Below are 26,760 nucleotides of genomic sequence, written 5' to 3' on the forward strand. Positions count from 1 at the left end.
ACCATTAAAGGTAAGGATATGTCTATGCAAATAAAGAGCCAGCTAGTTTCATGGAATGTTCTGTAGAATACATGTTTCCTTCTTCATAGCTTAAATAGGAGACCTAAAATCTAGACACACTGTATAGTACATTTTGTTTCCCCTTGAAGTATGTTTTACTTGGAATAAGACACCATCAACCAGGCTATTTGGGTTTTTTTACTCTTTAATTTAATTCACCATTGATCGAAATAGGTTTTCATTTCACAAAGACTAGGCTGTTTTATTGACGTAATCAAAATCAGCTACGTAATGGCATATCTAATTGGTTAGCCTTGTGCTTATGCCACAAGTGGAAGGCAATTGCAAAAGAAGGGAGGCCATTTTTGTTATTACCACCAAGCATCCCCAAGACAGTTTTGGAAGGTTAGGGAATTCTCCAGAGATTTTCAGTAGCTGGAAGAGGGGATGGGATTTGGGTGGGGGTATCTACTCCCTGCCTCAAAAGTGCTTGTGCAAGAGCACCAACTGGATAGAACCGTTAGTTGGTAAACATGAAAAAAGATTATGGAGCAACAAACTTGTACCACATTTACTATGTGCCTGTTATTTTTAAGGGTCACCACTACGCTCAAGGATGAATTTCAACAGGTATAAAGTTCTATGACCCTATACTGATTCCACTTCAGTACCATGCTTTTTCCTATTCGTGTGATAAGGTTAGAGTACTGAGCTTTGTTTTACATTAAGATACTTCATAAGAAATAGTCGATATTATCTGAGGCTTGTAGATTCATCATCTCCATGTTTTCAAGTTGCAATAAGATCATAAATCATGCTCTTGGCTACTACTATGGGCAAATATTTCAGTGTTTAAAAACTGGTTTATAGAGTATAACCCTAGGATATCTTCTTTCTAGAGGAAATTGCTATGGAAAACAAGTACAAAATCCAGTAATAATTAGGAAGGACTGTCTTTCTTTGATAGCTAGAGAAAACAATGGCATTTCTAAAGTTTAAGAAATTCCAGTTTTGGTAGCTAGACAACTTGTATTTGGGGGCTTTTTTGTCACAGTTCAAGGAGAACCAGAAGAACAGGTATAGATTCATTTTTTTTAAAAAAAAGACTTCCTCCTGAAATGTTTTCATGGCACACTTCATAGGAATAGTAAGAACATTACATCAGGAGACAAGTTAATAAGGTCAGAAATTATTTAAATAAACCCTAATTGATCCACTTCAGTCTAACATTTCAAGCCTTGAAGGTTTCACGCCTTGTCTCAGTGTCTGTAGTTGTTTCCTGCAACAACTCATTATTCACAGCCTCTGTTGATGTTCTTCGCCAAGCTTAAATAAGTGGTTTTGCATGTTGGGATCTTCAAGTTTCTGGACTGAAAAGAAGAAATTTTATGAAATTCTAAATACATAGAGTTCGGTTAATTAAATATTTAATCACAGAATAGTTACACATAAACATTATGCCTGTCTATTGATCATTGTGCAAAATTTACATATTTTCAACTGACAGTTTTTCACAACATAATGGCAGCTGTCAGCATGACGTCCCATGTTGCTAAATCAGGACAAAGTTCGCTAAATACCCAGTTTGAAAATGTTTTAAATGTCACTCAACTAATGAAAAATCTGACTGATCACTGTGCAAAATAGTTTTAAGGTATTCTAGAATATCTTTGAGAACTATGACCTTCAGAACGGAAAATGCACCACTTACCATTAAAGTTACTTTGCTTGTCAACAAGAGCAGCTTGCTTATCTGTTTCAGATTCCGCCTCGTTCATTTCTAAATTGTAGTCCACTACGTTATCCTGGTTTACTGTTTTGATTCCAAATTCACCTGCAAAGACAAGTCAGAATAATTCTTTTTATGAATCTTATTGAATATAAAAGTTGTCTTTTACTGTAGAGCATTCAATATTTCAAATATTAACACTGGGCTTTCTCGGCTCATTACAATCAATCAGTCAACCAACCAGCATAGGCACGTTACATTTTCAGTAGTTAGGCGAGATTACTAATGGTTTTATTTAAATATTGTAATACCTGATAGTGCTCATTTGTCTCAACACTTTTATACCCTGGTAAACTCTTGCAACCTGATCATTTCTTTGAGATACAGGCAATATTTGCATTGGTGGCATGCTAGATCAAACATATTCTCATAGACACCTCTTTATTCCTTCAAGTGGTCTGCTGTATGATCTCTTCTTACCAGTAAGTAAGGATCTTTTAACAATTAGCAAGAGGCTGGGTGGCATGTCCTCCCTTAGGGTTTGGAATTAGGATAATCTATTTTAGAAACCTGCTATGCCTTGTCAATGCAGTAGAATGAGTTTTGGATGTGTGGCATAATGCCCGACTGCAGGAATGGTCTGCATCCAGCACTCCCAAGAAAATGGACATCCTCCTCACAAAATGTTATATTTAAAAAATAATTTTGACTTCCTATGTTGTGAGGCCCTCAAGGCTTCCTCCACTGGGGGGAAAATACCATTCCTACAGGTCCAAGATGTTTGAGACCTCCACCCCCCAAAATCTGTCTTTAGTAAACTGGCCACACACACACACACTTTTGGCCTCTGACCCCTAGCCCAGCAGCCCAAAGGAGGTTAGTCACTCCTGCCCTATGATAACCTCTAACACAAAGAGGGGAAGTAGTATGTTCAAAGTGAAACAAGATCACTTCTAAACATGGTTTTGGAACTAAAGATGCTCCACCATTTTGTTTCCAGCGGTAGATAGACAAATAAAATACTTCAAATATTGTGGGGAGGAAAACAAGTAAACATTTGGCATTCTGCTTCCTCAGCGATAACTATTATAAACAGGAATGGAAGTTTGACACCCAAGTGCTACACCCAAAACACAGTTTTTCAGGAGTGATAGATGTCAAACTACAGCTGGTTATATTTTTCCTTTGCTGTTTGTTTATACCCTCAAATATGTCCTTCCTGGACAGCAGCCAAGCCTTCATACTAACCAGTCTTTCTGGTCTCCTGTTCATCCTGCTGCAGCTCATCATTTAAAAGGTGCTCTCGTTCAACTTCTTCATCGTCTGCTTTTGCTTGATTGGCATTTTGCTGGCGCATAGCTTCTGCCAATTTGCCTGCCTGCTTTTCTGCTGCTGTTTCAAGTACATTTTTAACTTCTTCATACGACTTCTGTTCCATTCCCGGTTCTGGGGGCAGACCATTATTATCTGCGTTAAGCTTAGCAACTATTCGTAGGTTGTCCTGTTCAACAGAGTGTTCCTCTTCCTTGGGTTCCTTTTCGTTGACAGCAAAAGCAGTTCCTTTTGTAAACAATTGTAAAAGCACAATAAGAACACAGTGCAAGAATGGGATTGGTATCAAAATTTAAGTATTTAAAGCTGCTTTTCCTTGCCTAACTTGTTTCACAGAATGGGCACACCACCTATTGAAACCAGAAGTCCATGCAGTCTTTTGGTTGGGTAAAGGCGCTTGTCATACAAGACACTTACTTGAACACATTGTTCCACTTCTGGAGACCATCCGGAGCTTCTCTTTTAATACATATTCATGGACTGAGAAAGTATAAGGCTAGGCATGCAACCTGATCTAACCTTTACACTGACTTGAGATCCTCCATGCCAAACATTCTTCATTCACTGGGCCCTGTTATCCAGCACAGTCAAATCAAGTATAAAATGGAGGAAGAGGTGTTGGCAAGGCACATGATAAAGGTAAAGGGACTCCTGACCTTTAGGTCCAGTCGTGGCCGACTCTGGGGTTGCGGCGCTCATCTCGCTTTGCTGGCCAAGGGAGCTGGCATACAGCTTCTGGGTCATGTGGCCAGCATGACTAAGCCGCTTCTGGCGAACCAGAGCAGCACACGGAAACACCGTTTACCTTCCCGCCGGAGCGGTACCTATTTATCTACTTGCACTTCGACGTGCTTTGGAACTGCTAGGTTGGCAGGAGCCGGGACCGAGCAACGGGAGCTCACTCCGTCGCGGGGATTCGAACCGCCGACCTTCTGATCGCCAAGTCCTAGGCTCTGGTTTAACCCACAGCGCCACCCACGTCCCAAGGTACATTATACTGAGGGATTAATATGAAACTGGTAATGTGTACGGTTTTACTGCTTCCAGTGGGCTGTTCCACTTTCAGAGTTTAGATAGTAATAGTCAATAAAGAAAGAGAAACTTTCACCAGGTGTATTTTGTATTACTTCGTGTTTACTGGGCAGGGGTCTAGGAATCAGCATGATGGCGAATGAGATGGGACTTTTTCACTCCCATTGTCCACACCTGCAATCCCTTAAAAAGGACTTTGAATAAAGATGGAAAATCAGTAAATACAAAGCAGCAAGTGAACATATAGCAGAGTTTTCTGGGCAAGCTGGATATTTCCCCTTAAGATCAGCAAAATGAGTGCAGATTTTTATACGCTTCTCTCACGAGCTAGATGTTCAACATTCATCCCACAAATAGCAGCACAAAATACACAATGACGCAGTACAGGTATGACTCACTTGAGTCTATTTACCTGCTGTAACCAGATTTTACTACCATCCTCAAGGCAAGAGAAAGTTGGGTGGGGGGTATTGATCAAGGAGGTGCATCAAAAGGGGGGGGGGGGAATCCCCAGGATCCAGAATCTCATTTGGGTTTGGGACAAAGTTCCATCTTCAGAGGACAACTTGGGACAGGATGTGTCAATGTCCAAACGGTATGCAGAGATCCATGAGCAACAGATTGAGCAACGAGAGAGGAGTGGAATGTTCCATGCAGTGTCAGGAAAACAGCTTAGGATCTAGTAAATTTTTCACCATAACAACAGTCAACAAGCAACTTGCTTGGGCCAGTTGGTTTACAACAGAGGTGGTTAACCTTTTTCGAACTGAGGGCCACATATCAGCGGTAGGTATGGTCAATTGTATTGTATGTACACCTGCACACACACATGCAACTATGTACATTTAGGAATGAAGAAGCTTTATCTGCCATTTTGCCCTCAACTGGATGCTAATTCTCAGTGTGCCGCTGCACTTAACTTGAAAGCCCTTTCCCCCAAGCCTTAACTTTGTATGAGGGAGAGAATGTTTGTGATTGTGGTACTGGCTCCTATGCAGCCATTTTGGGGGTACAGTCACCTTTCCCTCTATGCACGCTACCAGAAAGACAATTATTATGCATTAACCATCTGAACCAGGGGGGACCAAGCTAGCACTGCAAAGGCTTTCTTTCATTGGTGCAGCAGGGCAGGTGTCCTAAAGTCTGAGCTTTCATTTAAATAATCATCTCTTGTCCTCCAAGAAAGGAAGTTAAGAGGCAAGGTGTGCAGGTATCTTCTGAAACTACTTCTGTACAGTAAGTGTTGTATATTTTCCCTAATATTGAGGAATGATCCCTGTTGATTAGCCAGAAACTCACTGGGGGGGGGGGATATATAATCATGTTGTCGGGATGGTTTATGTTATGCCACATTCCTCACGGCAGCCATTTTGTGGCTGGTGCTCACAGTAGTCTCTTCGAATTCAAAATGTGCACAGGGGTCCAAAAATGTTGGGAGACCCTTGTTCCACACAGTGACCTATCAAGCAATAGTTACTTCCACACTACGTGATAAAGGTAAAAGGGACCCCTGACAGTTAAGTCCAGTCGTGAACGTCTCTGGGGTTGCAGCGCTCATCTCGCTTTACTGGCTGAGCGAGCCGGCGTTTGTCTGCAGACAGCTTCTGGGTCATGTGGCCAGCATGACTAAGCCACTTCTGGCGAACCAGAGCAGTGCACGGAAACGCCATTTACCTTCCCGCTGGAGTGGTACCTATTTATCTACTTGCACTTTTGATGTGCTTTCAAACTGCTAGGTTGGCAGGAGCTGGGACCAAGCAACGGGAGCTCACCCCTTCGCAGGGATTCGAACCGCCGACCTTCTGATCGGCAAGTCCTAGGCTCTGTGGTTTAACCCACAGTGCCACCCGCGTCCCTACATGATAAAGATACAGTACAGCAAATGTGACTTAAGACCTTTCCTGCTTTGCAATGACACATAGCATGGAATGGCTTTATAAATAAGGGAGAAACACTGCTGTGTTTCCAAATGTCATGTGAGCAGCGACTGAGTTTGTGAAAAAATACCAGCACAGCAATGCCTTGCAAACAATAGGGTCTTTGGTTTGGATCGCAGACGGGGAAATCCCTTTTAAAACCTAGCAGCAAACAGCAGAAGTAAAATGAGGCCACTAATCAAACGCCTGGAAAATGGTTTTAACCCAGCACCAGATTGCCCTTCCCAGGATCCCCATCATTAGCTGTGACCATATTTCATTCATTGGTGGGGTGGGCAGGAGCCCAACGAAAACCAAAAGCACATTCCCTTGCACAGGCAATGAAAGCATCACTTCAAGAACTGAACACTCCCATACCTATATTTCTAGCACTGCTAAGCTCACAACATGACTACTGTGAAGATAGTAAGCCTGAGAGGCAGAAAGTGATAGAATCACTGTTTCAACTCTGGCCAAAGTCACAACTTTGTATTGGGGAACAAATCTTATTCATGCAAAGTCGTTCAGTGTTTTAGATGCTAACACCTGATGACGAGATTGGAAATTTATAGTAATCTTTGATACAACACTCTTACCTTTTCCTCTTTGATAATCCAGTTCTGCCACATTTTTAATGCTGGGTGGCGTTGGCTTAGAGATTTCTAGTTTCAAAGAATCATCAGAGATGTAATGTTTTCCTTGAAGTTCATTTCCCTGTTTCGTCAGGTCACGCTGCCCAAACTCTGTTGGCTCTTGAATATTTATCTAAAACAAAAACAAAAAAACAGCCCTACTTGATTCATACAATTTTTCAACGCAAATGAATAATCTACTATTAGAATTTTTACTTTAAGTGGTTACACAGCAAAATTAAAACAAAGTCCTTGGTAGAAACTGAACGACAGTAAAACAGACAGCTGTTTTCCCTTCTTGTGGCTGCTTCACAAGCCACAAGATAATGCAGCCTGCTATGTATGGAAGAAGTTACATTTGACAATAGCTACATGCATATATTTCACCGCATGCCTATGACCAGGGAGCAGGTCCCATTAATTTCTAGGGGCAAGTTAAACACTTTTCTCTCCTACTGAAATCAGAAGAGACTTAGGTAGCTTTCAGCTTTACCACATTGTGACAGGATCTAGCCAGATTTGTGATTGGATCTCTCCACATAATTGTCTGCTCTTAAGAAAGGCTCATGCAGGGGGATGGCAATTTTAATCAAAGCCACTGTATGAGGAGAGTCAACCTCCCCATAACCCTATGGGGGGGGGACCCATAGAGCTGCTATTAGCCACAGAGGGAAAAGCAAACAAGCATCCTGTATGTTTGGATCAGGTCTGTGGCAGTGGGGAGGGGGAGAATAAAGCCTTCTTCCTCCCCACGCCAGCTTTCAAAAGATTATTACTTCAGGGGATCCAGTCAGAGTTCTCTCATATAGTTGGCGTAATGAGAGAGAGAGATGGAGGGAAGGTAATTTTGGCTTTCATGCAATGTGACCAAACTTTGAAAGCTGTTTGGATACTTCTGAGCAATTTTAAATGCATTATAAAAACTCACTTTTTACGGTTAATCATTTCCTCAATCCTTCACAACTTTGTAAAAATGTACTAAGTACAACTTTTATGTGCCACTCCCTGTCATCTAAGGGGACAAATGATTTTATGTCCACAAATAAATCTCAGTTAAGCAAGAGGAAGTTTACCTGTTGGCATAGAATGGAGCTATACTATTTACAAAAAAAAAAGAGGGTCAAAGGTTTTGAAGGAAGAAGGTGTCAGAAATCTTCAAACAACAGGTGTTGAACTGAAAGTTCCTTGTTTAAGTTCAAGAACATAAATAATTTAACTGAAACAATGTTGATTCTTTTAAGTTGCTGCTGTAACATAATTGCAGTCACCGGACTGGGGAGTTAGATAAGCATGCCAAAGTTTGGCACTTCTAAAGTTAAATGAGCACACTGGGATTCCAAAAGGTCAAGGCAGCAACAAATGGAAGGAATATGCATTCAAAAAATGGAGATGGGAAGAGACGTATTGTGGTTCACCTTCTTCCTACTTTGGCCCATCAACAATTGTAGTTGTTCAGCCCCACATAGAGGTCTGGATAATGGCCTGAATCAGTTCAGCCAGCCTGGTTCACCTACAATTTGTGTATAAATACCCCTCTAAAACAAATTTTAAAAACTTACTTGATCATTTCTCTCTAATATTTTTGAACTATTCTTCATGTCTTCTGGTATCTGACTGCCTTTTTTGCAGGCTGCTTCTACCCTTTCTTCACATTGTTCTTTCAGTTCCTTCATCTGACTGATACACTGAGACCTAGAACCAAGCAAAAGAATGTCGTTTGTAAAATGTGTTCTTTAAAACACGAAAAAGCTGCACAACTTGAAACCCACAAAGTCAAACACAGCCTGTCAGACACACACTCCTGCCTTCTGTCTGATTGACAACCTCCTTGTTTTGTAGTCCTAGAGAGATCATGAATTGGAGGTTTATTGAGCCCCTCGTGAGGCTTGTACAGTCACAAATTGTGCAGGCCCAGTGGCAGATTTATAGCTTTGCACAGTAAGTACAGAATTAGGGCCTCATGCTTCTGAGAAACCTCCCATCTACTAGTGTATTTTGTGAACTGAGAGGATATCTTTGAAACATGACAACCAAGAATGTATTGCCAATTGCTGAATTTGAGTATTTTAGCTGGTTGAATCGCTTCTGCTTCTCCAACTCCCTGATTAAAGTTAGTACAGGCTGGTCCATCAGGCAACTAGGGCTTAGTTCAAGCAATTAGAAAGTGTTCAAGCAATTAAGAAAAAGGTCCCAAAAATCTCAAAGCCGCACTTGTTCCTGTCCGAACCTGGCTGACATTTCTGCCAATCTCCTGAGACAACCAGCTCTCTGCACCACTCAGCCAATTGCAGGCCAATTGTTGTTGCCATGATGACAGTCCAGCTACATTAGCAGATATACTTTTCTGGTAGACCCAGGAGCCAGCAGAACTGCAGAGGGATGTAGGTAAGGCAAGTTAGAAATGTTGTTGTTTAGTCATTTAGTCGTGTCCGACTCTTCGTGACCCCATGGACCAGAGCACGCCAGGCACTTCTGCCCTCCACTACCTCCCGCAGTTTGGTCAAACTCATGCTGGTAGCTTCGAGAACACCATCCAACCATCTCGTCCTCTGTCATCCCCTTCTCCTTGTGCCCTCCATCTTTCCCAACATCAGGGTCTTTCCCAGGGAGTCTTCTCTTCTCATGAGGTGGCCAAAGTACTGGAGCTTCAGCTTCAGGATCTGTCCTTCCAGTGAGCACTCAGGGCTGATTTCCTTCAGAATGGATAGGTTTGATCTTCTTGCAGTCCATGGGACTCTCAAGAGTCTCCTCCAGCACCATAATTCAAAAGCATCAATTCTTCAGCGATCAGCCTTCTTTATGGTCCAGCTCTCACTTCCATACATCACTACTGGGAAAACTATAGCTTTTACTATACGGAGCTTTGTTGGCAAGGTGATGTCTATACTTTTAAAGTTAGAAATATTTCTAACTTAAATATTTCTTTTTAAGTTAGAAATATCCTATATTTAAATGCAAAATTATACCCAACCTTTGTTGTTTTGGTTTGTTCACAGGTACAGTATTATAATTAAATTCTTAGATCTGTGAGCCAGTGCAGCAAAATATTTAAAACAGCAAACCTGATTTTTATATTTTTTTAATCCCATTGACTTCAATGTAGGAAACACATTGTTTAAAATCTAAATATGTAACCAAAGCTAGTGCTTGAATAACTTGGCTTGTGGCCATTTTGCTTATACAGAAGTTGGCCAATCATCACATACTTACATGTCATATGTTATTTTTTTCTGAAGGTTTGTCTGGTTTTTCTTAAACCTGTAAATGTCAAGTTGGAGCCTTCCACATTCCTTCTGCAGACCTCTCAAGTTTTCTGAGTAAAAATTAAATTTTATTAAAAACAAGCAGAAGGAGAAAATAATGAATGATGAGTAGGAAAGAACATTATTATTTCTTTCACCAATTATTCATAGTAGTTAGATTAAAACACTGCTTCAGTCTTTTCGGTTTATGTGACCTGTGTAGCTCAAACATATGCATGTTTAGTAAATTCCACTACATTCAGCGGAGTTTACTGCCTAGTGTCTGTGAAATCCATACTGCACAAACAGACTTCCATTTGCTTCCAGCGACTTCTCCTTCCTTTCTGCCCCCCAAAATCTGGAGCAGGTTTGGGGGCAGTAGCAGGGGGGGGGTGTAACAGCGTATTCTGCTGGTGAACGGGCACAACTGAATATCACCTTATACATGAATCAATAAACCATGAAGCTATCATCCCAACTTCCATCTGCAAGAAGAATTTTCTGTTCACCTGAGTGCAGATCCACTTTTCCCTCCCATACTTTTTCAAAGCTCCCCCTCCCTCCAAAAAAAAAAGAAATAGCACTTTGGGTTATTTTGTTTGCTTTTGCACCAAAAAATACTGAATATTGAGAATGCACATTTTTAAAAGAAGAGTATTAACCGTATTTTCCTCCATATAACTCTTTGAGTTAATCGTTACAGTCTTGCATGATTCTAGCCTGAAATCCAGTAGCCTACGACTTCCATTCCTATTCCACCTGGCTCTTTTCCCTTGAGATTTGTGGACCTTACCTCCTGCAACAACCTTTAAGTCCCTCACAAATTGGTGTGTTTTTTTTAAGATGAAGGTTCTCCCTGGATACAGTTATTTATCCCTTGATGTCTGGTTAAATAAGATTTATTTATTTAGCTCTCTCATCACAGTTCATATCATTAACTACTACATTAGAACTATATTAAGTGCATAACTGGACACAGGTGGTGCTGGGGTCTAAACCACAGAGCCTAGGACTTGCCGATCAGAAGGTCAGCGGTTCGAATCCCTGTGACGGGGTGAGCTCCCGTTGCTCGGTCCCTGCTCCTGCCAACCTAGCAGTTTGAAAGCACGTCAAAGTGCAAGTACATAAATAGGTACTGCTCCAGCGGGAAGGTAAACGGCGTTTCCGTGCGCTGCTCTGGTTCGCCAGAAGCGGCTTAGTCATGCTGGCCACATGACCCAGAAGCTGTACGCCGGCTCCATTGGCCAGTAAAGCGAGATGAACGCCGCAAGCCCAGAGTCAGTCACGACTGGACCTAATGGTCAGGGGTCCCTTTACCTTTAAGTGCATAACTAGATGAGATGTTGGTCAGCCATGTCTAGCTCTCTTTAAATTTTTGAAAACACAGCCATAAGTAGCCAAATCTGAAATGAGGCTATCACACTGGGGATAGGGGGAGGAGAGAGGGAGCTAACATTTCTACCATGGCATTTAATTGATGATTATTCCCTTTTCCCAAAACTATCCCCAATTGAGCAAGCAGCAGCTGGCAGGGGCACCATGGCAATATTAATAAGAAAAACAGCATTGAGAAAGGTTTTAAAAAACCAAAACTCTCCCCAAGAATGACAATCTTGATCTAATAAAAGAGACCCTTTGTGGCTGCTTTTAAGAAAAGAAAAAAAGGATTTCCTAGGTTGACCCAAGGCTCTGTCTTCAAGTAGTAATTTTCTAGGTCCCACAGTTTTATACTGTCTCTGTTTAAAGTGGGTGGGGGGTTACATTTTGAAACAGCTACAGCTGCCCCCATACTTTCCTACTATTCCAGCCTGGGGGGAAAATGTATAAGTAGACATACAATGGACGAAGTTATAAAAAAAAGCAAACTTAATTGCTGTGCAGATGGTGCTTTGCTGAGATTTACCTTTCAAATTCTGGATGAGTCTTTCATTTGTTGTAATGTTATTCATCAGCATTGCCTGAAAAAAGGAAGGAAGGAAGGAAGGAAGGAAGGAAGGAAGGAAGGAAGGAAGGAAGGAAGGAAAGAAAATGAATTGTTTGAGTGCTTGAAAAACAATGGTTTCCATTTCTACATTATCCCAGCCCTATATATTTGTTGCCTATGTTCAGCACGCAGGAAAATCAAAAGAGCAAAGATCGCAGATTGGCCATGGGGCCAACAAGAAGACTCCACTGGAATGCTACCTAAATGCTGGGTATACTTTTAAGAAAACAAAAAAATTATCCCCAAGTGGCATAAAGAATCATCTTTTTTGGGGATTATTAACACAAGGATAGGTAGAATATACATCAGGGGTCAGCAAACGTTTTCAGCAGGGGGCCGGTCCACTGTCCCTCAGACCTTGTGGGGCTGGACTATAATTTTGGGGGGGAAATGATGCAAGAGCACCATGAGCCCTGGTGGATGCTTACCTGTGTGAGCCGCAGGGGCTGGCGGTGGCAGAGGGACGATGAGCGGCGCACAAAAGGGCTCCAGAGAGGGGCTGCTTAAAATGGCGGCCGCTCGAGCACTGCTGCTGCTGCTTGCACCAATAAAGCCCAGCCCCCTTCCTCCTCTAGGCAGGGCAGGGAGAAGCCAGGAGGAGGGAGGGAGGAGGTGTCGCTGCTGTGTGAGGGAGAGGGAGGGAGGGAGAGCGAAAGAACGTGTGTGCTGGCGATCCACGCAGCGATTCCCGGACCGTCCACGGGCCAGATCCAGAAGCCAATTGGGCTTGATCCGGCCTGCGGTCCTTAGTTTGCCTACCCATGATATACATAAATAATTATAACTGTTTCAGCTGTGATTTTCAGGATCATCAAAGCATCCAGCAACAATACGCAAATCGGTATACCGCACTTTTAATTCACACCCAAGCCTGAAGCTCTTTCCTTATCAAGCTACCTCAATTTAGCCTACAAGTTAAAACTGTGTGTGTAAACTCTCCTCACAAAGAGAGAGACCACTGAGGTGGTTGGTACCATTTGCTGCTGGTTTTACAAAATCCTGTGAAGCCGTATGGAGCTCAAATTCAAACTAGCTAGGAAACTCCGCTTAATTATGTGGGCATAAGATCTGGCAAACGCCTTGTAGCTAACTCTGCACGAAGTTAATGCAGGCAACAGGAGAGGGAGAGATCGGCAAATACAGAAGGCCTTTTGTATTAGCTCTCCTTTAAATCTCGTTCTTAAAATAATACAGCAAGCCCTTGTTTGTGTAAAAAAGAGAGCCGATTCACTTATTACAGCTAGAGCTTAGATATCTGATCACAAAGTTGAACTGTAGCTAGTTTTGCAAAAATGCCTTGCTCCAGCTGGAGGGCAGATGGTATAATCCTGCTGGAAGTAATTTCCTGGAGAAAGAACAGCTACATATAAATAATCAATTCAGAGCATACAAACTACTTCATTGTATATCTGTAGTATACATGTGTCAGTTTATTATGATCAAGGCTGTGCTGGACTACTGTGCAAATATAGAATTATAGGTATCAGATGGATAAGCCATGGTTTGCCCAACCCTGGCTCATGTTTAGACGCCCCCAAACTACAAGCAGTACAAACCTTGGCCTACAGCTCATGTTTTGCCTGCAGCAATACAGATTGGTTTAGCTCCAGGCAGTGCAGCAGTAGCAGGATGACCAAGCAAGGAACAAAATGGCTGCAGTTTTTACTATGAGAGCCTTGTGGCTTCACACCCTGGCATGGTTTGGCTTAGTGCTGCCTGTGAATCAAGGCCATTGAGTTGTACCCATTGGTCGCATGGGCAGAAGGCAGCTTGCAGTCCAATCTTTCCCTTCCTCTTCTCCCCAATGTAGACACCAAGGACCCTCTCTGGAGCAGTGGTTCCCAATTGGTGGTCTGTGGACCCCAGGGCTCCCACGTAACCCACCCAGGGGATCCGTGGCACAGTGGAACCTTTCACACAACAAAAGCATGGCTTTTGAAAAAGGGGAGGCCTTCAGTACTTAGCTAATTGGTAGCCACTGCTCTAGAGGGTTTGGGGTCCTCCTGAGTGTACGCAGTTGCAGTACAAAGGAATTGGCCAATCCTTCCATCCAATTTTGGGCAAATCCCCCTTCCCTCTGCAGTGGAGAAAAAGCACACCAGGTTGCGTTTGCAGGTACATTTGTATGCAGCCCAAGAAACCTACCAAACACCTCACAAGGGCACTTCCACAGCAGACTCTCTGCTAAAATATGTACATTTGCATGTACCTTTTTAGGATCTTTCTAGATGCTGAGGTTTTTCTAGGATGAAGTCACAGCCATGACTCAACCACTCAAAGGACAGTGTGCTACAATTCTTCCACCGTGGAGAAATGGCTAGTAATCAGCGTTCAGACTGTTAATCCAATCTGCCAGTAGATGGAAATGATCCCAGTAAGCATGACATTTCACATCCCTCGCAATGTGGAAGGAGCTGTTTGTTAGTCTCACAGGTTGTCATACCATCTTCACAACACCCCACCTCAGTTTTCCTCTTACATTTTTTCCCCCTCAAGAAGCTGCTTACAGCACAAGGTGTGTAAGTAATAATAAACTCTCTTTAAAATGCCTTTTTATTTTTAACCTCATTGTTTTGAATGTTGTGTTTGCCACCCTGGGCTCCCTTGGAAGAGTATTCTTTATTCAATAAATAATCATTTTATATTAAATAGTATCTATACAGTTTTGAGGCACCTTCCCTTTCACAGACACCAACAATGGCGAGGCCCTTTCCATTATGGTAGAAGAGACGCAGTACTGGGATATTTTTGACCCTAAAATAATACTGGATAAATCCACAGTCTCTTTTGCAAAGAAAGACTTAGCAGCAGTAGGACAAAGGAGGAGCTGCATAGAGAAGCCCAGATCAGAGCGACAAGGATAAATAAAATAAAAAAATTCCTTCCAGTAGCACCTTAAAGACCAACTAAGTTAGTTCTTGGTATGAGCTTTCGTGTGCATGCACACTTCTTCAGATACACAGGATAAATAAATAGATCTTACCTTCTCATCCATGTGTATTTTGTTAGTGTTTTCCATCTGGAAGTTATGCAGGCTCTGAATTCTGTCAATCTGTTCCCTCTGTTTCTGCAGCTCTCCTTGGAATTCATTTTTTTTTATTTCTACAGCACCTCGTTCTACAGCCACCCGGCGGACTCTTCCTTCTAGCTCCATTATGCGGTTCTAAGAGGCAGCAGATAGAAAAATTCAGAAGAGAATGTTGGCAATCTTTGCTGTAAATGTGTGTAATCAAAATTTTAACTTCCCGATCTATGCTTGCAGAAAACAAAATTGGACACCGCACAATTACCAGTCACCTGTGAGCCCATGCTAAATGCTTCTAGAACATGGGATAGGATGGATGGTAAGGGGGGAAAATCACTAGGAATATTGATAATCAGTGCTGATGTGAGGGAAAATTCTTGTTCCTTGGGTTGGGGACAGACAAGATTGTGTGTAGTTAACAGGAAGTGAGGCAAAAACACTGTTTGAGTAGAGAGAGAAGGGACACAGAAGGAGCTATTTTCTCTTAAGTAGAGAGTAAGGCAGAAAATGGACTGAGGGGCAGAGGCGTTGGGGAGCTGGATGATTGTTCCCCACACTAATTCAAAACAGCCAGTCCCAACTTTGTCTCTGGGTCTGTGTTCATATATGTGTATCCATAGGCATGAGAGAAACAGAAAGAGTTTTTTACACGGATATAGCAGGCAGCAAGGGTTGCATAAAGCTCCACAATTTCCTGGTTGAGCAGGATTCAGTATTTAACTACCATCATCACAACCTTTTCCCAGGCACTTCTCTTTTCTCTCACTATTTGCTCTCCTGGCCAGCATCCAAATTCCTGTCAGGTATGACGATTTGGAAACCCTGAAGTGCTTTTTAAACTTCAATAATTCACTGCAATTCTGAACAAAGGAAAACATCTTTGCTGATTCCATCACTGTGGAAAACCAATAGAAGAGTAATACCTGCAAATCAATACTGCGGGAACTTGCAATCCAGTAATTGAATCCCAGAACTATTATACAAGCCACAAGCGCCGCCACTAGGAGGGGTGGAGACTTCATCCCGCGACGGCTATTTCCTAGTCCCACCATCTCAGAGTGAAGATACTAATACCTGTTGATTGAAAGGGGGAAAAGGCATATTTACATTTCCCTTCGCTGAACTTGCAATGGCATCCACGTCACACCAGAGACACTAACAGCCCAGTTACAAGCTCAGAAGTAAATCCTGTTGATTTCAACACTTAAATCTTATAAATTCCAGTTCTCTTGTTCTACAAAGATGGATGAACAAAGCACAAATATAATCTGCAAACAAACGAAATAGTCTTTAAAAAGTTTCTACCATTTGTTTTATGTAGTATCTCCTATTAACATCACTCAATGATTATTTTTTTAACTGTACATGAAACCTTGAGATCATTTTAAGATAAAGGTAGTTGAATGAATGAATGAGGCAGAAAAGGTATTAGTTACTGAAACTGATATACTTATATTTGATCATCTTCAGTTGCATCTCCTTGAGTAGTCCTATGGCAGCTGCTAGGGAAGGGGAGAGCCGCCTCAGCTGGAACACTCAGAGAGCAAAGTTGGGTAAGTCATGTCGTATCAGTTCTGAATTTTACACAGGAATTATCTAACTTATACAGTGGAACTTCAGTTTTTGAACGTACAGTCATACCTCGGGTTGCGATCGCTGCGGGTTGTGCGTTTTCGGGCTACAGACGCGCCAAACCTGAAAGTACCGGAACAGCTTACTTCCGGGTTTCGGCAATCGCACATGCGCAGAAGCACTAAATCACGCTTTGCGCATGCACAGAAGCGCCGAATCGTGTCACGCGTGTGCGCAGACGCAGTGCTGTGGGTTGCAAATGCTGCGGGTCACAAACGTGCCTCCCGCACAGATCAGGTTCGCAACCCGAGGTTCCACTGTAATCCGTTACAGAAGTCCTTTCGACTTCCGAAACATTCAAAAACTGAGGATCAAAGGGCTGTCAGCAAGTTCAATGGGGAAATTGAGAAATGTGCCTTGGAAGGTGAGCTCTTAATTTGTTATTATATCTGCACTTTAAGTCCGATTTGGCATATCTCCCCTGGAAAGGCTAATGTTTGATGCAACGGGTGTGGGAAAATTAATGAGCAAATGCCTAGATTTGATTTCATCGGAACTGAGAGAAGATGGCATCTGCCAGCACCAAAATGACTTTTGGATTGATTCGGCATAAACACCAGCGTGTGAGGCGATACTGCAACAATAGGAGAGTCAAGCACACAACATTCACACAGAAACACATCATTGCTTACTTCAACTCGCCTGTGGAAACAACTCAGAGGCCATGAAAGAAGGAAAGTTAACAACAGGAAGATTTAAAGGAACTATTGGAAACTCAAGGCAGTAGAGATATAAGATGATCAGACCCACCCCGAACTTGAAGCATGAGAAGTCCCAATAAAAAATTATAATTTGGCAGAATATTTGGACTATATGATATGTATTTGTATAATTTGGAACATTTAATGTGATTTGATTGGATTGTTAAAATGGAAAGTTTAATAAAAATTATTTTTTTTTTAAAAAAAAGAGAGAAATGTGCCTTGGAAGCCGTTTGACTTCCGAGGCGCGTTCGAAAATGGAAGCATTCAATTCTGGGTTTTCAGCGTTCAGCTTCCAAAACGTTTGTCAGCCGAGATGTTCAAAAACCGAAGTTTGACTGTACACTTATTATCTGGAGGCGAGGAAAGGGGAAACTAACTATTCTGCTCCTTCATTCACACAACACATTGTTTCAACATTGATTAAAATTGATTAAAAATGCAATTGTCTCTTTCTGCCTGTGTTATGCTTGCGTTTGCATCTATTTTAGAGAAATATTTCCTTGCCAATTAGGCCTCATTCTCAACAACCGTCTGGCAACATGAGCAAACCTCTATTTCAACTAAACCTGCTATGCCCTGGAAGAAGCGGTGGCGAATGAAAGTTTAGGTTTAACAAAAGTTCTTACTGTCACCCATTACTATAATCCTCAGCACAAACATTATAGAAAACGTAGGAACAATTGTGTTCATTTATTGCCTGGCTTCTCTCTAAAATAAGATATCCTAAAGCACAATGCAACCAATAGATTATACTAAAGAATAACAATTTAATAACGTGTTCAGTTGATTGCTTTGTGTTAAACACACCATTAAAACATGATGTATAATGGGAGTTAGCAAATATAGAGAGCTGAATTAGTACAAGCCTCAATGAAATTAACGAAGCTTGAACTAAATAAGCAGTATTAATATTCAATATGCTGTCTTTACCAGTCAGCCAGACCCATTTTTATCCATTCCACATTGGGTGGGTCTTCACAGAGAAGTGCCTTTGAGGCAAGAGTAAAGTGCCCCTTCTATCACTGCTGTGGCAAAGATTTCCCCCCTGGTTCAGATCACATATCTCTTGGTTTTTAAATCAGACTACATCTTGCATCAGCAGTTATTAAGGCTGCCCTTGAAAACTGTTCAGTGGTACAGAATGCAGCTGATCAGCTTCTGGAAGGCAGGAAGATTAGGGAATGCAAATTACACCAGGGTTCCAAAGTCAGCCTTCCAAGAACAGACCCAGGATGATAAATGTAATCTCTAAAGCCAAGGACAGCTAATTTGTGGCCCTGAAGGTGAAGGCTCCCATCATCACTGACCGCTGGCCATGCTGACTGGGGCTGATGGGAGTTGGGAGTCCCACAACATCTGGAGGGCCACAGGTCGGCCAGCCCTAAACTGCCCAAGGCCCTTGTTGTTGTTGTTTAGTTGTATAGTCGTGTCCAACTCTTCGTGACCCCATGGACCTGAGCACGCTAGGCACTCCTGTCTTCCGCTGCCTCCCGCAGTTTGGTCAAACTCATGCTGGTAGCTTCAAGAACACCGTCCAACCATCTCGTCCTCTGTTGTCCCCTTCTCCTTGTGCCCTCCATCTTTCCCAACATCAGGGTCTTTTTTCCAGGGAGTCTTCTCTTCTCATGAGGTGGCCAAAGTATTGGAGCCTCAGCTTCACGATCTGTCCTTCCAGTGAGCATTCAGGGCTGATTTCCTTAAGAATGGGTAGGTTTGATCTTCTTGCAGTCCATGGGACCCTCAAGTGTCTCCTCCAGCACCACAGGCCCTACATACCTTGAATAGCAGAGCAACCTAGCAATAATGAACAAGTAGCTGCACAGAGGAAATGGCAGGATGGCTCACAGCATTATTATTTGCTTAGCATCATATCCTATTACTGGTGCCACTTAAGAAATACAGGAGAGAGCCACTTAAGACATACAGGAGAGACCTATTGCTTTTGCTTTCTCATACAGCTCGTTTCAGCAGTGACATCAATCACTGCAAAGCCAAATAAGGGATGCCATGGAATACAATGAAGAGACAATTTCAAAATGACATGTTCCTCCCCTTCCTGGTGATGATATTGTGTGACTGAGGATAGGCTGGTCCTTGAGCAACATGCCAGGGTGGATGCTAATCATCACTATCCTCTCCAATGTTCCAAGGCAATCTTTATGTTCAACTAGGGACACGGGTGGCACTGTGGTCTAAACCACAGAGCGTAGGGCTTGCTGATCAGAAGGTCGGCGGTTCGAATCCCCACGATGGGGTGAGCTTCCATTGCTCGGTCCCAGCTCCTGCCAACCTAGCAGTTTGAAAGCACGTCAAAGTGCAAGTAGATAAATAGGTACCGCTCCGGCGGGAAGGTAAACGGCGTTTCTGTGAACTGCTCTGGTTCGCCAGAAGCGGCTTAGTCATGCTGGCCACATGACCCAGAAGCTGTCTGCGGACAAACGCCAACTCCCTCAGCCTATAGAGTGAGATGAGTGCGCAACCCCAGAGTCTTCCACGACTGGACCTAACGTTTACCTTTAGGATCAACAAGATCCTCAAGGAGGATCTTGGTAATACTATGTCAAATATAAAAGGTAAAAGAATGAAGAGATACTGAATGCTTCTGAGCTTCATCAAAGCCAGTTCTGGAAGTCTTCCAAACAAAGTGTCTTATAATAAGGAACACATCCTTTTCTCCCCTTATGATTTGTACTGAACCAACAGTGTAGGGCAGAAAGCAAATATTCCACATCACCATGTCTGACTTGAAGTTAAGCCCAACAACAATAAAAACGCTGCAAATCTTAGTCTACTGCATGCTGCAAATCATACTTGAAAGAAGTGATGCCACAAATAAATGCTATTTATCTGATGAATTATCTGAAAGTATAATTCTGACAGCATACGGCTGGTAGACATTGCTTGCAGATGACTTGCTTCAGTTATCAGGAAAAGAGAAAGTCTAGAGGCACAGTTTCCATATGGGAGGAAAAGAGGCAGGACCGGTAAGTACATGCTGAATCACTAAACGGAGAGACTCAAGCCAAAAATGGATAAATCTCTGTGGGATCTGTGGAACACATGGCAGAAATCACTGGGATTTCTGTTTTAACCCAAATACAGCAGGCTAATGTTTTATTTATTGAATGAATGAATGAATGAATGAATGTATACAGCCACCTATCAATAAATATTCTCTGGACAGCCTTACACCAAAACATTTCTAAAATATACACAAATTAAAGCAAATAAAAACAGAGGAAACTTCCTTAACAACAGAAAGGGCATTACAAAAATGTACAGCCCAGACAATGGTGTCCAACAATTCTGTGAACCACCCTGAGACCTTATGATGAAGGGAGGTATATAAACCAAAACAAATCAAAACAAGAAATGTTTTGTAAGGAACAGGATGCAATGTTGTTGCCAGTTCACAACCCTGAAAACAGGAGTATATTGCTCAAGGCAAGAGGCAAAAATGATGGCTTCTACTCCCTATCTCTGCCCTGGTCACATTGGTCTGGCTCACTTCTGTCTGCTGCATAGTCTTCCAACTATTTTGAAAGCTACTATTTCTAGCCTCGAGTCCTGCTCAAATCAACAGGCAGGGAAAGGGGTTCAAATGACAGGAGAGGACAACTAGAGGAACAGTAAAGAAAAACCTTACTGCACTGGGAAATTTAAGGTTTGCACACATATTTTCTGGTTTGGGACTCATCCAAAACACGGTGCAGTACTGACTGTATTCAAATAGGAGGTGGCAGGATATGTCTACGTCAAATTTGTTAAATATGTTAAAAGGACCTAACAAAACAATATAAAAACAGTTAATTATTTCTTCAAGGTATTTATAAGCAACTGTCTGGGGACATGCCTCCACAAAGTGATGCCTAAGGAGGGAGTATACTTTTTAACATAAATTGTTAAATTATAATTAGTGAATGATGTATATAATGCATATATATAATCTGTATTATGGTTTGTTTATTTACCGGTATACAGTTGTTCTTCAGTGCAACCTGAAGGTCTTTACCAAAATGTGTTGGCCACTGTACCATTTAATTACCGTATTTTTTGCTCTATAAGACTCATTTTTTCCCTCCTAAAAAGTACGGGGAAATGTTTGTACGTCTTATGGTGCGAATGCAGACTGCGCAGCTATCCCAGAAGCCAGCACAGCTGTTCTGCCTTCTGAGATTCAGATTTTTTCTTTTCTTGTTTTCCTCCTCCAAAAACTAGATGCGTCTTGTGGTCTGGTGCGTCTTATAGAGTGAAAAATACAGTGTGCCTTTCCTATTTTCAGTAACTACTTTGAAGCTTTGCTGCTTTTTGCTTGCTTGTTTAACCCAAAAGCCTTCTATTTGTGATCCAAAGATACAAAAACCTTAAACCAGGTGTGTGTCAAGGGTTGCTAAAAGGAGCATTTACACACTATTTGCTTTAACAGTCAAGCTTCCTTTTTGAAATGTAAATGGAATGTTAATGAGTAACACTTATAGTACTATAGTACTGCTTTACAACCACAATTACATAGTTCTCTGACCAAACCAAGAATCTGGTGGTAATTCATACTGAAATTGGTTATTCTTTACCAAATAACTTTTTTTAAAAAAGCATTTGTCTTTTGCTGTATAATCAAAGACCCTGTTTGGAATGGATGGTTGCTTTATCAATAACATTCCATTATGTTCGCTTGTCGCTTTTATAAGCAAAACATCAGAAAAGAGTCTAATCTTGAGAACTTAGAAAAGTAGTTGAGGAGTTTAAACACCCTCACCAAACTCTGCATATGGTTGAGTGTGCCTGCGAGAGAGAGCATGCATGCTGTTCTACAAACTCTCCCCCGATGTCGTCCCCCCTTTTCCCACAGACCCCAGTCAAACCTTTACTACTTTGTTCCCATAACTTGGGGTACAGTACATTTTAGAGGCACGTATTTTACATATCCAATGCCGATCTATGCACAATGCAAAACAAGCACACACACACACACACACACAGAAGTATGCAGCCACCAATATCCCCTGAAGTCTTTTCAGAGCCCCATAAACTCTACATTCAGGGAAGGGTCAGAAATTGAGCAAACTCCAAAAAGGTTTTTTTTTTCCCCCCAAGGGCTGGGAATAACTTCATTATGAGGCCACCTGGTGATGGTGGGTCCTTGAAGAAACCAGGTGTTATGTATTGAGTTGAATAGGATTCAGAATGCAGCAGTCTGATTGGTCCTAGAATAGGATTCAGAATGCAGCAGTCTGATTGGTCCTAGAACAATAGGATCCAGAATGCAGCAGTCTGATTGGTCCGCAGGAGCCACCCAATCCAACGCCAGGTGGAAGTGAATCCGCAACCTGATTGGCCTACAGGAGAATACCAGAATTAGCCAATCACGTGGGACCCATTGTGTAAATAATGTATATAAAGCTGACATTTTGGGGGAACTTCCATTCCTCACTACTATGAGCTGAATAAAGAGCATGAAATCCACTCTCAACTCCGAGTATATTTCACCATTGTGCTGATGATGGCCAGGCAGAAGGCACACAGGGAAATGTTGCCATGGTAACAGGAGGCGTGATGTCATCATGGGGAAAAGTGGGGTTCTTGCCGTAGGCTTTTGAAACTGAGGGGGGATACTGGAAGGCACTGGCTGGAGGCTGCACTGAGAGATGGGGGGCAGGGGTGGATGGCTGCTGCTTTGGATCCAAGCTTGTGAAGCTATTAGGGGAGCAACAAGAGACACTCTTTGGCCATAATGGTCTGCATGCACATTCTCCACAGAACGCTTTAGATGTAAATATGTGTAAAATAAACCACATTTCTGAAAAAGATGCTAGTCTCTGTTGTGCCTCCTTCCAAAGGAACACAAACCCTAGTTAAATACCAAGACCCCTGGAAACTCTTGCTTGGCAGACATTGGGGTGGCCTGTAACATTATGTTAATATCCAACATTATGTTAATATCTAAAAAAGTTTAGTATAAACACCAACAACTGGGAAATACTGGCCTGCGAGCGCTCCAGTTGGAGAACAGCCTTTACCAAAGGTGTCGTGGGCTTTGAAGACGCTCGAACTCAGGACGAAAGGGAGAAACGTGCTAAGAGGAAGGCACGCTTGGCAAACCATTGCAGTGATCAATTCCCACCCGGAAACCTATGTCCCCACTGTGGAAGGACATGTGGATCCAGAACTGGCCTCCACAGTCACTTACGGCTCTATTAAAACGGTGTTCATGGAAGACAATCTTACTCGGCTGCGAGTGACACCAAAGAAGAAGTTAATATCCAAGCCTTCATATGTATTCCAACTGATTAAAAAATGCTCACTGTAATGAACTATATTTTCCCATCAAAGCATAATAAATTACACTACAATGGTTCTATTTTTTTCACAGTCAACATGTAAAGAACTGAAGTCGCAGTCTGCATGAAGTTTGATTCTAAGGGGACAATCCTATGCTCAGTATAAAGTTGGCTGAGTGATTTCAGGGCGCCACGTTAGTGCTTTTACACCGTCAGAGAAAGAGCTATGTACATTGGTTGGGCAATCTTATTCCCTTGCGTGCATCATCAACAGAAGGGAAGAAGTAAAAGCTTCTCACGCACCCTTCCCATACTGCCTGCAGCAAAATGGCAGGGCAATAGAAGTGGTTATTGCCCTGCCTTGTAGGTTCCCCGCCCCCCTCCATAAATATGCAGTGAAATTACTCTGTAAATAATTTAAACCTGATGCACAGTGATGTGATTTTTGGATTGTTGTGTCATAATTTGCACACCATCTAACAGCAGAAATAAAATAAAGCATCACTCATTATCATAATCACGTGCAGTGTAATCCACCTACAGAATAATGCAACTCCCCAATAAATAACTCCCCCTCAGGTGTCACTTACTACTGATAATTGCTTAGAGAATGCATTTATTTGGCATTGTTTTTTGAATACACCTAAAGGGCCGTATAAAGTTGGTTGACTTCAGCCCACATGATGAGGGTAACTCGTCTTCATCATGAGAAATGTTTGTTTCTGAATTGTTATCTTTTCCATGTACAAAATAATGCTGAATTCTTAAGAAATTGCATGTCTTCTCAAGTGGCATTTTTAAAGCTAACATTAGTGTCATCTTTAGTGTACTGCATTTCAATTCCTTAAAAGTACTAAGACTAATCTATGCATTATCAGGACAAAAAAGAGAGGGATTAAGCAATGCATACAAAATAACCACCAACACTTTCAGTGTTTGCAACACAAACATTTTATACCCAAAGAATAGCTAACTTAGCAGCAAATCAAGTTAAAACTAGTCTACCTGTATTGTCAAAGTGATGTCAAACTTTTAGAAGCTAAAAATGGGGGAAATTTTGAGTAAACTAGTTAGATTTTTTTCTATCTGCATAACTGCTGTACATATAGTCCAACTGAGCAAAGCAAAGTTTGCGTTTTTGTTACAAGATTTGGTAAAGGGACCCCTGACCATTAGGTCCAGTCGCGGACGACTCTGGGGTTGCGGAGCTCATCTCACTTTATTGGCCGAGGGAGCCGGTGTACAGCTCCCAACCAGAGCAGCGCACGGAAATGCCGTTTACCTTCCCGCCGGAGTGGTACCTATTTATCTACTTGCACTTCGACGTGCTTTGGAACTGCTAGGTTGGCAGGAGCTGGGACCGAGCAACGAGAGCTCACCCCGTCGGGGGATTTGAACTGCCGACCTTCTGATCGGCAAGCCCAAGAGGCTCAGTGGTTTAACAGAAATTAGATACTACAGTAGATATGAGAATCTGAAATCAAAGAGGAAGTACTTCAACGATACCTTGCAGCAATTCAACAACATTTTCGACTCCCCCGCAAAAGCACAAAGACATATTAATAAATGTCGCAACCTGAAACACTCAGTATAAACTATCTGAATCACAGAGTAAATTATTAAACCACAGGGTCTTAATCTCAAGACATTCCGTAGGCCCTCTTAAAAATCAACTAATGACTTCCGCGTAACTGGATTCGTGGCAACTTGAAGTATCTGAAACATAAACCAGAACTGGGAATTATTCTGCATTTATGGAATGACTTTTTCAACCAGTGCAAGTAATGCGATCCCACAACCTACATCCTTCTTCTTTCCATGCCCCTTTCAGAGGTGCCAACGTCAACAGTGGTCTCTTCTTAAAAGCAACCATGACGGAGCAAGTTTAATTTTCCAACCACCATGAGCTACTTCACTCCCTAGCAACGTCAGATTGCAACCCTCTCAAACCAAAAGTCTTTTTTAAGGGATGAGGAGCCACAATCCTGCTGGACTGCGCTTCTTTTAGATGGGCAGGAAAGCCTTTTGGAGACATTGCCAAAGCGCAAGCGAGGCTCCCCGAGGAAAGGAAGGGCGCGCATTCCTACTGCGCCCCATCCCCACCGTTCTCTCGTCTGGTGGGAGAAAAGGGGGGGGGGTCTGCTGGGGACGCCTCGATTTGGGAGGCGGGGGGGGTGGGGGCTGACCTCGCTTAAAAGCGCCATCGGAGCCCCTGATAAAGGCAGACCAGAAGAAGGCGGGGAGACTTCGGAGCGCCCCCACACCCCCTCTCTCCAAATGGAAAGGTCGAGGGGGGCGCAGGGAGAGGCGGCCGCGCGCCCAGGGGACCCCGCCGGCAGGGCAAGCAAGCGCGCCCTCCTCGCGCGGGGACCTCGGTGCGCCCCGAGGAAGACCCGCGGCGCTCCTCCGCGCCCCTTGGCTGGCGGAACCGCGCGCGCAAGAGAGAGAGAGAGAAAGAGCCGACCGTGCGCGATGCGCCCAGAAGCGCCGGCCTGCACGGAGACGCCTCCTGCCCCGCTTCCCTTCCTCAGGGGAAGAAGAAGAGGGCCTTTTTCTCGGCGCAGAAGAAGGCAGCGTCTGAGGAGAGGCAAGGCGGAGAGGGCCGCTGGAGGAGGCGCGGCGCGGATGCAAGCGCCGCGTTCGGGGGCTCACCTTCCGCGCTCCGCGCCGCCTGTCCTCACCGGCGAGGCCCGCTCCTCCCGCCGGCTGCCCGAGGAGCAGCAGGGCGAGCGCCGCTCCCTGCCCTGCAGGCGAGAAGGCGAGGAAGCTGCCCCGGGGAAGGGTTCTCCTTCCCGGCGCCTGGGCAAACCTGCCCGCCTTCCTTCAGTAGCAGCAGCCGCCGGCCGGCCGGAGCGTCTGGCTGAGGGAGAGGAGGAGGCGTCGGCGGCGGTGGGGAAGCCCAGAGGCGAGCCGGAGGAGCTGGCGCTGCTGCTGCAAGGAGGCACTGCGGGCAGAGCAGGAAGTGCAGCAGGCGGCGAGGAAGCGACGGGAAGAGCTGGCGAGGATGGCCGGGCAGGTTGCGCCCCCCGCGCCGCGCGCGGCGAGGAGGAGGAGGAGGAAGAAGCGGCTCCGTTCCGCAGCACCTGCTCCCTCTCGCCCGCCGCCCGCTTCCTGTCAGGGGAAGACGGGCCCGCGAACAAAGGCTCCTCCGGAGAAGGGCGAGACGGCAGCCGGTGGAGCCAAACAACGCGAGCCTTTCGGGGGGGGGGGAGGCCCTGCTGCGCTTAATAGCATGTGGGGGGGGGGGTCAAGGT

General features: G+C 43.5%; 1 protein-coding gene across 1 annotated transcript; it reads right to left on the reverse strand.

Annotated features, from left to right (window-relative positions):
* Positions 1-187: 187 nt before the first annotated feature.
* GOLM1 (golgi membrane protein 1) lies at positions 188-26,614 on the reverse strand. The gene is made up of 10 exons (XM_083464999.1): positions 26,159-26,614; positions 15,816-15,966; positions 14,851-15,030; positions 11,787-11,841; positions 9,852-9,954; positions 8,201-8,333; positions 6,606-6,774; positions 2,978-3,289; positions 1,712-1,834; positions 188-1,370 (listed from the first exon to the last, which is right to left on the reverse strand). The coding sequence occupies exons 2-10, from the start codon at positions 15,942-15,944 to the stop codon at positions 1,297-1,299; spliced, it is 1,278 nt and encodes a 425-aa protein (XP_083321125.1). The 5' UTR covers positions 15,945-15,966; positions 26,159-26,614; the 3' UTR covers positions 188-1,296.
* Between the last annotated feature and the right edge of the window lie 146 nt (positions 26,615-26,760).

This window comes from Podarcis liolepis (assembly GCF_965112155.1).
Source record: "Podarcis liolepis genome assembly, chromosome: 11".
Classification (NCBI taxonomy): domain Eukaryota; kingdom Metazoa; phylum Chordata; class Lepidosauria; order Squamata; family Lacertidae; genus Podarcis; species Podarcis liolepis.

What these genes read in the sequence shown, in the direction of transcription:
- GOLM1 (XM_083464999.1), bottom strand. Translation starts at nt 15,944, where the DNA reads ATGGTGGGACTAGGAAATAGCCGTCGCGGGATGAAGTCTCCACCCCTC. An exon ending in TATTAGAGAGAAATGATCAA is followed by an intron (nt 6,775 to 8,200) that starts GTAAGTTTTTAA and finishes TTTTTGTTTTAG; the next exon opens with ATAAATATTCAAGAGCCAAC. An exon ending in ACAGGAGACCAGAAAGACTG is followed by an intron (nt 1,835 to 2,977) that starts GTTAGTATGAAG and finishes TTGTCTTTGCAG; the next exon opens with GTGAATTTGGAATCAAAACA.